General features: G+C 51.1%; 1 protein-coding gene across 6 annotated transcripts in view; it reads right to left on the bottom strand.

The window, feature by feature from the left end:
* MAST3 (microtubule associated serine/threonine kinase 3) overlaps positions 1 to 13,120 on the bottom strand; it is a 71,116-nt gene that overhangs the window by 10,348 nt on the left and 47,648 nt on the right. For all 6 annotated transcript variants that reach the window (XM_061601455.1, XM_061601453.1, XM_061601457.1 and 3 more), the window contains 10 exons: positions 10,581 to 10,666; positions 9,849 to 10,057; positions 8,846 to 8,984; positions 8,370 to 8,502; positions 6,521 to 6,686; positions 4,359 to 4,460; positions 3,221 to 3,343; positions 2,562 to 2,671; positions 1,908 to 2,065; positions 508 to 752 (listed from right to left, as the gene is read on the bottom strand). In XM_061601455.1, the coding sequence (XP_061457439.1) occupies positions 508 to 752; positions 1,908 to 2,065; positions 2,562 to 2,671; positions 3,221 to 3,343; positions 4,359 to 4,460; positions 6,521 to 6,686; positions 8,370 to 8,502; positions 8,846 to 8,984; positions 9,849 to 10,057; positions 10,581 to 10,666 (1,471 nt within the window). The remainder of the gene's footprint in view (positions 1 to 507; positions 753 to 1,907; positions 2,066 to 2,561; positions 2,672 to 3,220; positions 3,344 to 4,358; positions 4,461 to 6,520; positions 6,687 to 8,369; positions 8,503 to 8,845; positions 8,985 to 9,848; positions 10,058 to 10,580; positions 10,667 to 13,120) is intronic.

The raw sequence follows: 13,120 nt of genomic DNA, 5'->3' as shown, positions 1-13,120 counted from the left end.
AACCACTACACCACAATGGCTCTCAGGAATATTATTAAGCCTACGAATAACAAGGCCTGTTTCCTTTCCCCCTAAACTAAAGGTGGGGGGCCTTTATTTGCAGGCTCAGGGCCACATTTCCTTAGTAGTCAGCTGTCAGGGGCCGCATTCAAGTAGCAGGTGAAGCCAGACCCCCATCTTTCTCCCCCCCCCCACACACAGCGCTACTTCCTATGGGGTTGTATCTACCTAAGATTAGACCCACTGAAATCAACAAGCATGTCAATGGATCTCCTCCTCTGAGTATGACTAACAGTGGATGCAATGCAACTGATTTAAGGGTGTATCCAACCGTCCCACTCAAGAGTGGCCTCACTGGTGTCAACAGAGCTGAGCGCGCCACACACGTGGATTCCAGCAGGTCTACTCTGGGGGCGGCCAATGCCAAGAGGAACTCAGAGGTGCACATGGAGCGAATTCTTAGGAACGCCATTTCACGACCCACCTTCCCCCTACCCCCACCCACACCTGGCAGTGCCGAGGCCTTGCTGGGGGCCTTTGGGGGCATCTCCTCGGGATCCCCGACGAGGAAGAGAGGCCGTTCTCGCTTGGCTGGCCCCCCCCGGCAGGGGCTCTCGTCCTCGGAGGAGAAGGCCAGCCTGGGCATGGCCTCCAGGCTGCAGGTGCTGCTCAGGGTGCTGGTGGGGCCACGGTGGCTGCACTCTTGGCGGAAGGCGTGGACCGTGGACCCGCAGGAGGTCCAGGCGCGGAGCCTGCAGGGAGAGGAAAGGAAGGGGCTATTGGGGGGGGCAGGCAGGGAAGGCAGGTGTGCCAAGCACAAAGGGGGGGGTAGATGCTACCCTCGGTTCCTCCCACTGTTAGTCCTACTCAAGACAGACCCACTGAAAAGAATGGGCAGGACCAACTTCGGTTTATGAATTTCAGTGGGGCTACTCTGAGTATAACTCAGCTGGAGACATCCCATAGGAATCTGCCTGATACCAAGACAGCGAGAGAGGCTGCCAGTCAGTGCAGACAATACTGACCTAGATGGACCAATGATTTGACTCAAGTATAAGGTCGCTTCCTGTGTTTCTATTTAAAATGAAAACCATGAGGGCTGGAATCTTACTTTATTTTCATTTTTAAGGAAAGGACCGTAAGCTCAGGGGCTTTGCATGCAGACAGTCCTGGATTCAATCCCCAACAGCATCTCCTGGTAGGGCCAGGAATGTCTCCCCCCCCCAGTCTGAAACCTTGGAAAGCTGCTGCCAGTCAGTGTTGACAATACTGAGCTAGACTCTGTATAAGACAGCTTGCCGGGTTCATGCCTCTGATGCAGCAGCCGGCACCCCAAGACTCGTTGGGGACACGGGGGGTTCCCCCTTTCCTTTTCTTTTTCAACACTCATTTGTTTCCCAACAACAAACATCAAGGAAACGCAGCGTAACAAGTACTACCCAGGGCTGACTTCAGACATGAGCAGCCGCTCCCCGCAAGTTCTGCAAGGCTGTTGTAAGTGCACAGGAAAAACTCTGACAAGCCCTCTGCCCAGTGCGAACGCATACGGCACAAGTTCCACCTTCCTCTTCTCTCTGGAAGCTTCCGAAAGTCGGGCGCAAGCATTGAGCCCGCAATCGTTTTAGCTTTGAAGGAACAAGAGAAAGCTTTGGACGTTTGACTGCAGGAGCAAGACAGACTAGACAGCAGTGAGCTGACAGCACTCTGCACGTGCTCCAAGGCTGAACCCTGGGCTGCGGATAAAAAGCCCTGGCGAGTCTTGGACACACAAGCACACAGACTTCTCTCCCTTTTTGCCCCAAAAGGCAACCTGGACTCTCTGGGCCACAGACACCAAACCACTGGATTGCCCAAGAGACCCCCAATTGCACTCCCAAATGCATCCAGAGCCGTCGCCACCTCCCCACCTGATCTCGGCGCCCGCAAGCCGGCTCTTCTCGTCATCTCTGGAGCCGCGGTCCCAGCGCTCGGCACAGTACTCCTTGTCCTCACTGTGACTCGGCTCAGACGACATGAAGCCACCCAGGGAAGAGGGACTGGCCAGGAACTCAGAACTGCTGTAAACCTGGGAGATGGGGCACAGAGGGAGGGGAGGCACAATGGGTGGGCAGCGGCTGGGAGGGAGGGTCCTTGCTCAGACCAGAAAATAAAACCCCAAGACTGACCGCAAGGACCTAAGAAGAGATCAGGACAAAGGGGGCCACCGAGTCCGGCATCCTGTCCTCACAGTGGCCACACCAGGAGCCCCAAAGCAGGTTTCTCAAGTGCAACAGCAACTCTCCCCGCTTGGGGATCCCAGCAACTGGAGATTCAGAGGCATAAGTGCCTGCAACAGCAGAGGGAGAACGTAGCCATCGTGGCTAGTGGCCACTGATAGCCTGGTCCTCTTCCTGGCACTTGTCTAGCCCTCTTGGTGGCCATCGCTACTGCTTGCGATCCCTGTCGGGAAAATGGTACAATGGGGTCCAGCGCTCTGCCACCTCCCCAGCGGAAGCCCCACCACCCCTGCTGCCCCACAACGAGGTGCGCCCCCACACACACACCAGGGCCTGTTTGCAAACCTTGCTGAACCGGTGGGAGCAAGAGGAGAACTGACGGATCTCCAGGGATGACTCCTCGTCTTTGCTCTCCTCGTCTTCGGAGCCCAGGTGCCGGTAGCGCTCCGAGCGTGCTGGGGGGCAGAGGGGGAGAGAAGGCCCAGTTAACAGAGCAGCTGCCTCCTGGCCAAGAGGCTTGGGGAAGTAGCTTGGCCGCGGGTTCAAGTCCCCAATGGCATCTCCAGGCAAGGCTGGGAATACCCCTTCTGAAACCCTGGGGAGCCGCTGCCGGTCTGGGTAGAGAACACTGAGCTAGATGGACCAAATGGTCTGGCTTGGTATAACACAGCTTCTATTCAATGCAGCCCTTTATTCGGAACCATGAGGACTAGCACCTTGCTTTAGCACAAGGGAAAGGGGTGTCGCTCAGTGGTTCATTCTCTGGTGTCTTCAAGAAGGGCCCTTAGTCTGAAACCCTAGAGAGCTGCTGCCAGTCAGTGCAGGCAATACTAAGCTAGACGGACGATGGGTTGCATGTGGTACCAGGCAGCTTCCTAACCAGCAGCCCCTTTGCCACCCTCCAGGCTGCTGGTGCCTCCTGCTTCTGAATCGCCAGACTGCATCTGCCAAGTCCCCCCCGCCCACCCCACCCCCCGCCATCAGCTCCATCCGATGAGCCTTACTGTCGAAGTAGCTCGTGTCATCCTCAGCTTCCAGTTGCGGGATGAACTCCGCCTTCTGTCGCAGGAGCCCGTTCCAGTCTAGGTTGCGGAAGAAGGCGTGCTGCTTCACCTCGTGCGCCCCTCCTGGAAGGTAGGACAGGCCAGAAGGCCATCAGAAGAGCCCTGTGGCTGGATCAGGCCAAAGGGGGCCCATCCAGTCCAGCGTCCTGTTCCCACAGATCGCCTTTTAAAGGCATCCACGTTGGTGGCCATGGCTGTCTCTCGTGGGAGCGAATCCCAGCGTTTATGCTGCTCTGTGTAAAAGGGCTTTCTCTGGTCTGTCCTGAATCTTCCATTCATCCAACGAATCAGCTTCATTGGATGATGACCCCCCCCACACACTGGGGTCTAGTATGATGAGAGGTAGAAAAACGTCCCACGACCCACTTTCTTGACACCAGGTACCATTTTATATACCTTTAGGGTGCCCCACCCCTTCACTTGCCCCAAATGCTGAAGTCCTTCCTCACGGGGAGTCGCCCCATCCTCTTGAACATTCTGGTTGCCCATTTTTGAACATTTTCCAGCTCTACAAATATCCTTTTTTGGATTCGGCATCCAGAACTCAACACAGTGTCCCGTCACCATCACAGATTTGTATAATGCGGCATTATGATATTGGCAGTTTTCATTTCAAGCCCTTCCCTAATGATCATTGTTTGGTCGGGGGGGGGGAACCTAAGGCCCAGAGGCAGAATGTGGCCCTCCAGGACTCTCTATGTGGCCCTCGGGACTCTCTCTTTGGCCCTCAGGACTCTCCCCCATCCATACCCCTCACTGGCCCTCCTTTGCCCTGCCTGGAAATGTGCCCTTGAACTCCCGGACAGAGGCGGCAGGCGGATGTGGGTAAGCGTGTGTAGAAACGGGCCTACTGCACAACGGTGAGGAATTTACGTAATTTGCTCCAGTCAGTTTTCTCTCTGGCACAACATTGCCCGACACTGCCATGTGCCGCCCCCCCCCAGAAGGGAATATGGCCCCGAAGCTGAAAAACGCAGCCCCTGCATTAAGTGGTGCCCAGTGCAGGTCGGCCACCCCCTTTGTGCCTGGGCAATGCGCCACCCCTTCCCGCCTTCCCCCGGCAGGGACCCCGCCGTACCTGTGCCCAGGCGATCCAGCGGGCAGTGCCTCAAGAGCCACATGATCAAGTCCTGAGAGTCAGCGGGAAGAGCTTCGTCGCCTTCTGGCCAAATTATTTCATCTGAAACAAAGAGAAAAGAACAAAACTGGGTGTTTTGTGGGTTTTTTTAAATTGAGTCGTCTATCTGCTGCCTTCTTCATCTCCCCCCCCCCCAAAAAAAAGCCAAGAACAAAACACCTTTCAGAGTTGGCTCCAACTGAGTCAGGCTCTGAATAAACCAGCCTGATGTCAGTCCATGGGCTGCAGTGGACAAGCATGAATTTGTTGGAGCTTAAAAAGAAGCAGAAATCCATGCAGGCGCATCATCAATTGCTATATGGTCATTTTGGCTAAATCACAAAATCCCCCCCCCCAATATTGCATTGTGTATTTCTGCCTTTCCCAGGTATTTCTCCTCTACTATGGATTGCCCTTCCCTTGGCCAGATGTGAAGCAGCCGCCGTCAAAGTTTGCTTTGGAGAAGTCTTCACAAAGACAAAACCTTCCAGTGCAGGCTTTAAACCTGACCCACAAGATCAGAGCCTCTCTGATTATTCGTTTGAATCCCCCAAATCTTTGTTTTCATTTGCTTTTGTAAGATGCCTTCATGCTCCTGTTTTACTGGTTTCATGTTGTGTTTTTGTTTTAATGATATCGCTTATCGTTTTTATGGTGACGCTGCTGATGAGACTTTTAGAAAATGTTCTCTATTTACTTTTTATTTAACAAAACTTATATGCTATTTGAAGGTAAAGACCTCGAAGTGGTTTACAAAATATTGTGGTTGATAAACGCTTGTAAATAAATCCATAAAAATATGCATGAGGGTGTGTGCTTGTTTGTGTGTTTGTTACTGGGGTCTGTGTGTGTGGATTGGCATGTGTAGATAGCTGCATGGCCCCCAACCTACTACATGTGGCCCTCAGGGCCAAAAAGCTGGCCCGCTGCTGCTTTAGGTGATACCAACTTTTGGTGTTTGATTTTTGACAAGAAGTCAACCTCTGATCCTCAGTGGCCGATTATTAATGCTTCCGACAAAGTTTCATTCATTCATTCATCCGACAGTGAAGGAAAACACAGCCATTGTGGCCAGTGGCCACTGACTGACAAACTCATGGAGGAGAAGGCGGCTAGTGTCCATCAGAAGAGCCTGGCTCCTGGATCAGGCCAAAAGACATCCTGTCCTCACAGTTGCCAGCCAGATGCCCCAACAGGAAAAGGCAAGAGCCAAGCGCAACAGCATCAACTCCCCCCATTTACGGCATTCAGAGGCATTTACTGCCTCCCTCAGCGGAGAGAGAACACGGCCATTGTGGCTAGTAGCCACTGATAGCTTCAGCTTCCTCCATGAATTTGTCTAGCCCTGTTTCAAAGCTGTCTAAGCTGGTAGCCAGTTCATCATCCATTTTATTTATTTATGTGATTTATATCCCGCCCTTCCTCCCACTAGGAGCCCAGGGCAGCAAACAAAAGCACCAAAAACACTTTCAATCATCATAAAAACAGACTTTAAAAATCTCCAAAAACATTTAGGGGAAAAAAGGTTTAAAAACATCTTTTAAATAAGGTTTAAAAACATCTGTTTTTTTAAAATAGAAGGTTTAAAAACATATTAAAAATATTTTCCCATGGGCATTGTAGGGACGTGTTTTTGGAGAACAAACCTTACGTAGTAATAGCTGTAGAAAACAGCACGCATAGGGACCCCACAAATTCTCTCTGCGAGGTCATCCAGGGGCTCTGCCAGGCTGCTTTCGGAGACAGACTGCAGAGCTTGTTGGAGTCTGCAAGATGTGGGGGGGGGCACTAAAGTCTGCAGGACTCTTGTGAGGATTCACTGGCAGGCCAAAGAAGGGGCACCCCCTCCTTGAAAGGGGAAGGCACCGTCTGCCCCACTGTCCTCTTGGATGCGTCATGTGCCGACAGTCTTTGTTATCTGGCGGTTTCTTGAAAGGGCCTTTTGTTAGGAAACACAGCCCTTGGACAGAGAGCTCCCTGCCAGGCAGATGGGAACATTGTTGACCCCAATTCCATAATAGATGGGGCCCTTCTCACTACTCCACAGCGGGGGGGGGGGAGGTGGCAAAACTAAGAATCCCCCCCCAAAATCCCCTTCCTTCATCCAGGGGAGGCAAACCTACCACTGATCACCTGCCCAAAAAGCTCCTCCGGGGTGTCGCCAAAAAATGGGACGCAGCCGACCAGAAACTCGTAGAGTATGATCCCCATTGCCCACCAGTCCACCGGCTTGCCATAGCCCTGGTTCAGGATCACCTCCGGGGCAATGTATTCAGGAGTGCCGCAGACCTGAGCAGGAAGAGAGGTGACCACAGAAGTCTGGGATCAGGACCGCCTGGAGCAAAGAGTGCCCCAGATGCGTAGCGCAGAGGTGACCAGCTTTTCTCAGCCTAGGGGCAACATTCTCTCATCTCTTTTTTTGATCGGGTCACTAGCCTAGTAGATGGTGGAAATGCTGTAGATGTCATCTATCTAGATTTCAGCAAAGCGTTTGACAAAGCCCCCCACTACCTTTTGATTAGCAAACTGGTTAAATGCGGACTACATGGAAATACTGTCAGGTGGATTCACAACTGGTTGGAAAACCGTACTCAAAGAGTGGTCGTCGGTGGCTCTGCTTCGGACTGGAAGGAGGTCTCGAGTGGAGTGCCACAGGGTTCTGTCCTGGGGCCGATACTCTTCAACATTTTTATCAATGACTTAGATGATGGGGTGGAGGGAAGCCTTATGAAGTTTGCGGATGATACGAAACTGGGAGGGATAGCTAACACAATGGAAAACAGGAATAAAATCCAAAGGGACCTGGATAGACTAGAAAATTGGGCTGAAATTAATAAAATGACATTCAATTTAGGCCACAAAAACAGAATGCACGGGTACAGGATGGGAAATACCCGGCTTAGCAGTAGTGCGTGTGAGAAGGACCTTGGAATTGTAGTGGATCGCAAGTTGAACATGACCCAGCAGTGTGATGCTGCGGCAAAAAAGGCAAACGCGGTTTTGGGCTGCATAAACAGAGCTATAGTTTCCAGGTCGAGGGAAGTAATAGTCCCACTATATTCTGCATTAGCCAGGCCTCATCTGGAATACTGCAGTTCTGGGCGCCTCATTTTAAGAAAGATATAGACAAGTTAGAGCAGGTTCAGAAGAGGGCGACGAGGATGATAGCCGGTATGGAGAAGAAGTCTTATGAGGAAAGGTTGAAGGAACTTGGCATGTTCAGTCTGGTGAAGAGAAGGCTGAGGGGTGACATGATTGCACTCGTCAAGTACCTGAAGGGCTGTCACATAGAGGAGGGTACAGATTTGTTCTCTGCTGCCCCAGAGGGTAGGACTAGGTCTAATGGTTTTAAGTTGCAGGAGCGTAGATTCAGATTGGACATTAGAAGGAACTTCTTGACAGTAAGGGCAGTTCGGCAATGGAACCGACTGCCTAGGGAGGTGGTGGGATCCCCTTCGCTGGATGTCTTCAAGCAGAGGCTGGACAGCTATGTGCGGGAGATGCTCTAGCTGTGGATTTCCTGCTGTGAGCAGGGAGTTGGACTCGATGGCCTACAAGGCCCCTTCCAACTCTATGATTCTATGATTCTTCCGGGCAACTTTCTAGGGGCTGTGTGCCGGTGGTGGGTGGAGCCAGAGGCAAAAGTGGGCGGGGCAAGAAATAAGAATTGTATCTTTCGCACAAGTAGGTCAGTTTCTACACACACTCTCTGCTCTTCGCCCAGGAAAGCAAGAAGCATGACCCGAGTTCAAAGACACATTTTCAGCCAGGCAAAAATGCTCAAGGAGTGTATGAAGTGCGCCTGGGGAAAGTCCCAAGGGCCAGACAGAAGCCCTGGAGGGCCACGTTTGGATCCAGTCCTAAGCTGCCCTGGCCTAGGCTCACTCTTCTGGCAGGATTCACCCTCCTTGGAAGCCTCCCAGCAAGCCCCCTCCCCCAAACCCAAGGCCGACTCCCCTGCGCCCGCCAGACCTGCTTGTCCACAAACTCCCGCGTGTCCTTCTCAAGGTGGCCCTCGTAGAGGTTCGTGGTCATGTTCATCAAGCCGATCTTGGAGAGGCCGAAGTCCGTCAGCTTGATGTGGCCCATGGATGTGATCAGCAAACTGAGGGTGGAAAGAGACGACTCTGGGCCTGCTCTGACTGGGAGCCCAAAATGTTGGGACATACAACTGGATATTTTTTAAACATCAGTTTTGGGGGAAGCCCTCAAAGTTTAAAAAACTTTTACAAAACTACTGCACCGGGGGGGGGGAACAGCACACACATTGCTCATGCCCACCACTGGTAGCGTCACGGGCGCTGTCCAATGGATGCCCATGCAAAGCACAGCCACACATCAGACTTGCCCAGAGGATTCTCCCAGTCAGCAAGTATGACCAGGGAAAATGTGCATTCATGGACACTTGGAGAAGGGCGACGGGGCCACTCCTCACAGCCTGGCCTTACTTGTCTGGCTTCAGGTCCCGATGGACGATGCCGTAATTGTGCAGATACTCCAGCGCCAGAACCGTCTCGGCAAAATACATCCGGGCCATGTCCACTGGCAGGGGGCCCATGTTCTTGAGCAGCGTAGCACAATCCCCCCCTAAGGGAGACAAAGGCAGAGTGGAGCCTCTGCGTGAGGGTCCCCGCATGCCAGGAGAGGCGATGCAGTCCGCCCAAGAAGCGCTGCCTGGAGAGCAACCCGAGGAACCATGGCAGGTTGTCTTACAATTATAGCTCAGGCCGGCTGTTCCCCAACTGGGTGCTCTTCAGGAGTTTTGGGATACAGCTCCCATCAACCCCAGCCGGCACACAGCCATCTTTAAAAAGTTCTTTTCCAAGGAACGAAAACCCATCAGTCTGTTGCGGCACGTGAAGAATCTTCAGTGCACTTGCCATGAAATTGTGTAAGCGCTAAATGCCCACCACCCTTCAAGATGAAAACAAATTCAGGTCAAACCCTGACCAAAGGGCCGTCCCTATCTTCCCTGACCTCGACCAGGGCTGCTCATCTGTCAGTCAGTCACCCATCCGGTCACCAAGTCAGGCCACTGGTCCATCTAGCTCCATACTGTCTATACCGACTTGCAGTGGCGCCCAGGGATTCAGACACGGGACATTCTCAGTCCACCCTGGAGATGCCAGTGGGAATTGACCTTGGGACCTACTGCATGCAAAGCAGGGGCTCTGCCACTGAGCTATGGTCCTTCCCCTAAAAATAACATTAAGATTCCAGTCCTCATGGCTCAGAATAAAGGGGCGATTTAAACAGGTCACTGCCTCATTTCGAGTCCAACCATCAATCCATCTCACTCAGCACTGTATACACTGACTGGCAGTAGCTCCCTGCGGTTTCAGACTTTCCTAGGCCTGCATGGAAATGCCATCAGGGACTGTGCTGGGGACCTTCTGCATGCAAAGTCAGGGCTCTCCCGCAGGGCCACGTAGCGAGAGCCCCCCCGCTCACCTTCCACGTACTCCATGACCATGCAGAGGTGGCGCCTGGTCTCAAAGGAGCAGAACATGCTGACCACGAAGGGATTCTCTGCGAAGGTGAGGATGTCGCGCTCCACGAAGACCTGCTGGATCTGGTTCCGCAGCACCAGGTTCTGCTTGTTGATCTTCTTGATGGCGAAGCGTTGGCGGCTCTCCTTGTGGCGCACCAAATAGACGGCCCTGAGGGACGAGAGGGGCATTCACTGCCTGGCTGAGGCCCACCTGAGATGGGCGAACAGGCGGCTGGGCTCCTCGCTGCCCGCTGTTACCCTCACAACAACCCCGTGATGCAGGCCAGCCTGAGAAAACTGGCGGCTGGCCCAAAGTCATCCAGCGAGCTTCATCGCTGAGTGGATATTTGAACCATTGTACCCTCGCAACCATCCTGCGAGATAGGTCAGGATGAGAGAAATGGCGATGTGCCTATAATCACTCAGTGAGCTTAGCAGCCAAGCAGGGATTTGAATCATTTTTCTCTTCATGATAACCCTGCGAGGCAGGTTAAGCTGAGGGGGGGAGGTGGCTCGCTGGAGGTCACCCAAAGAGCTTCACAGCCAAGAGGGATTTGGAGCCAGCCCAAGGATCTCTCTCCAAGGCCACCCCACCCAACAATCCTCTATCAGGAGGCCTCTGGGCTCATGCCGCCAATATGCAGAGCCAGCTTGTAGAACCCCCCCAAAACCCCACTCCGAGCCTCACTCACCCATACGCCCCGTTGCTGATCAACTTGATGGTTTCAAAATCATTCTCGCAGGGTCTCCTGCGAGAGACAGAGGCAGCGGGCCGGTTCTGAGAGGAAGGAGATGGGAAGGGAGGAGAAAGGTTGTCATCTGCTGGACTGCTGTTTAGCCTGGCACCGGTCAAGACTGGTTGTACCATGACGCGTCTAATTTCCAGGCACTAACTCTGCTGCCCCATTGCTGACCGCAGGGCACATGAAGTACTAGTTCACCTCCATTCGGCACCAGTTAGGCCTCATCCTGTGTACTGCATCCAGTTCTGGACACGGCACTTTAAGAAAGATGCAGACAAACTGGAACTGGTTCAGAGGAGGGCAACCGGGATGATCAGGGGACTGGAAACAAAGCCCTGTGAGGAGAGACTGAAAGAACTGGGCATGTTTAGTCTGGAGAAGACTGAGGGGAGATACGATAAGCACTCTTCAAGTACATGAAAAGCTGTCACACAGAGGAGGGCCAGGATCTCTTCTCGATGGTCCCAGAGTGAAGGACACGGAATAATGGGCTCAAGTTGCAGGAAACCAGATTTCAGCTGAACATCAGGAAAAACTTCCTAACTGTTAGGGTGGTATGAAAATTGGACCAATGAGCTAGGGAGGTGGTGGGCTCTCCAAAACTGGAGGCATTCAAGAGGCAGCTGGACAGCCACCTGTCAGGGATGCTTTACTTAGGAATTCTGCATTGAGCAGGGGGTTGGACTTGATGGCCTCACAGGCTCCTTCCAACTCTACAATTCTATGATAATCAGACAATGGTTGGGGGAATGGGCTATGTGTGCACTGGGTCTATTATACATTTACTTTTTTACTTGCCTTTTATAATATGGTAGATTTGAAATGGGTTTTATTGGATTGTGTTTCTATATGTTCATAAGCAACTTCGTCAAAAAGTGGATTATAGATTCATTCAATTATTATTAATGATTTGTTTCTTTCTTACCATTGGGTGTTTTTTTAAAATTGGAACAATAAAGTTGAAGATTCTGCAAATCTATATTCCTTGCTGGAGAAAGTTTATTAAGTGGGGCACCCCAAAGGGATTATGTGTCACCAGTCCTTGGAAGTGTTGCCCTGGTGGCCAGGAAACACCGGGCCCAATTCAAGGTGTTAACACTAGCATATAAAGCCCTAAATGATGGCTGAAGGAGACTGCTTCTGCCAACCCAGAAATTACTGGATGAAATAAAAGTTTTTAACTGCAAACTGCTTTTATAATGCTTTTTTATTGTTGCAGTTAAACTGTTTTGTTGATGTCTTTGCCACCCTCGGCTCCTTTGGGGGAAAGGTGGGATATACATTCAATAAATAATAACTAACTTATTGTTATCACTATCATTATCATTATTAATCAGTTGAAATTCGGGAGTACATATAAAGTAATATTAATTCAGAAGAAAACTGAAATATATTTAGTGATATATTTGAGTAGGAATAGTAAAAACACATGTTTGACATGTGATTATTTATTGGCATATTTATATTCACAAATCTTTTGCAAATTCCTTTTTCTTGTAAACAGGCCCTCTGACCAGGTGGAAAGGCTGACAGAATCCCGTAAGTTCTGTCCACCACGGCTGAGCCCCTGCTCGGGGAGGAAGTGGCTGGAGGGGGCTTTCCTTACCCTGTGGCAAGGTTCTCCTGCCAAAAAGTGATTTATGGACGGTTGCATCGATAACCCCAGGCAAGGAAAACCAACCCGTGCTTTAATCCGTCAGTCCTGTGTACACACAAGCAGGGCCCATATTTAGGATTTGGAGAGCATTCCTTCTTAAGTCCTGCCATGGCTGACAGCCCCATCCAAGGACAAGCCTATATTTATGTTTACTCATTCACAATTGCTGCCGTATTTAATCTGACTGTTTATATTAAAACTCCTTGCCACTGCTGAGTGAGTTTTTATATGTATTTGCAGGAGGAGGGTGATGCTTATTGGTGCTACTATTAGTATTTTAATGCTAAATGCTGGGAGTTTTTTTTCCATTTTATTATACTTTTGGGATGCCACATAAAACAAATTCTTTACGTGTTGCAAAAACAGCAGTAAAACTTTGTGGCAATAAAAACACAATTGAACTTAAGAGATGATCAGCATATAAATCAAAATACAGATGCTGGTCGACTGCTGATATTTTTTCAGTTAAGCTAAATGTCAATGTTATTTCAACACCGTTCACATGATTGTCATAGAATCACAGAGTTGGAAGGGGTGCATAAGGCCATCCAGTCCAACCCCCTGATCCATGCAGGAATCCCCAACAGGTAGCTGTCTAGCTGCCTCTTGAATACCTCCAGTGTTGGAGAGCCCACCACCTCCCTAGGCCATTGCTTCCATTGTTGTACCGCTCTAACAGTTAGGAAGTTTTTCCTGATATTCAGCCGAAATCTGGCTTCCTGAAACTTGAGCCCATTATCCATGTCCTGCACTCTGGGACCATCGAGAAGAGATCCTGGCCCTCCTGTGTGACAACCTTTTAAGTACTTGAAGAGTGCAATCAGTCTTCTCT

The sequence above is a fragment of the Rhineura floridana genome, chromosome 18 (genome assembly GCF_030035675.1).
Source record: "Rhineura floridana isolate rRhiFlo1 chromosome 18, rRhiFlo1.hap2, whole genome shotgun sequence".
NCBI lineage: Eukaryota > Metazoa > Chordata > Lepidosauria > Squamata > Rhineuridae > Rhineura > Rhineura floridana.
Note: the sequence above shows the minus strand (reverse complement) of the source record. Positions and strands in the feature narration are given on the sequence as shown.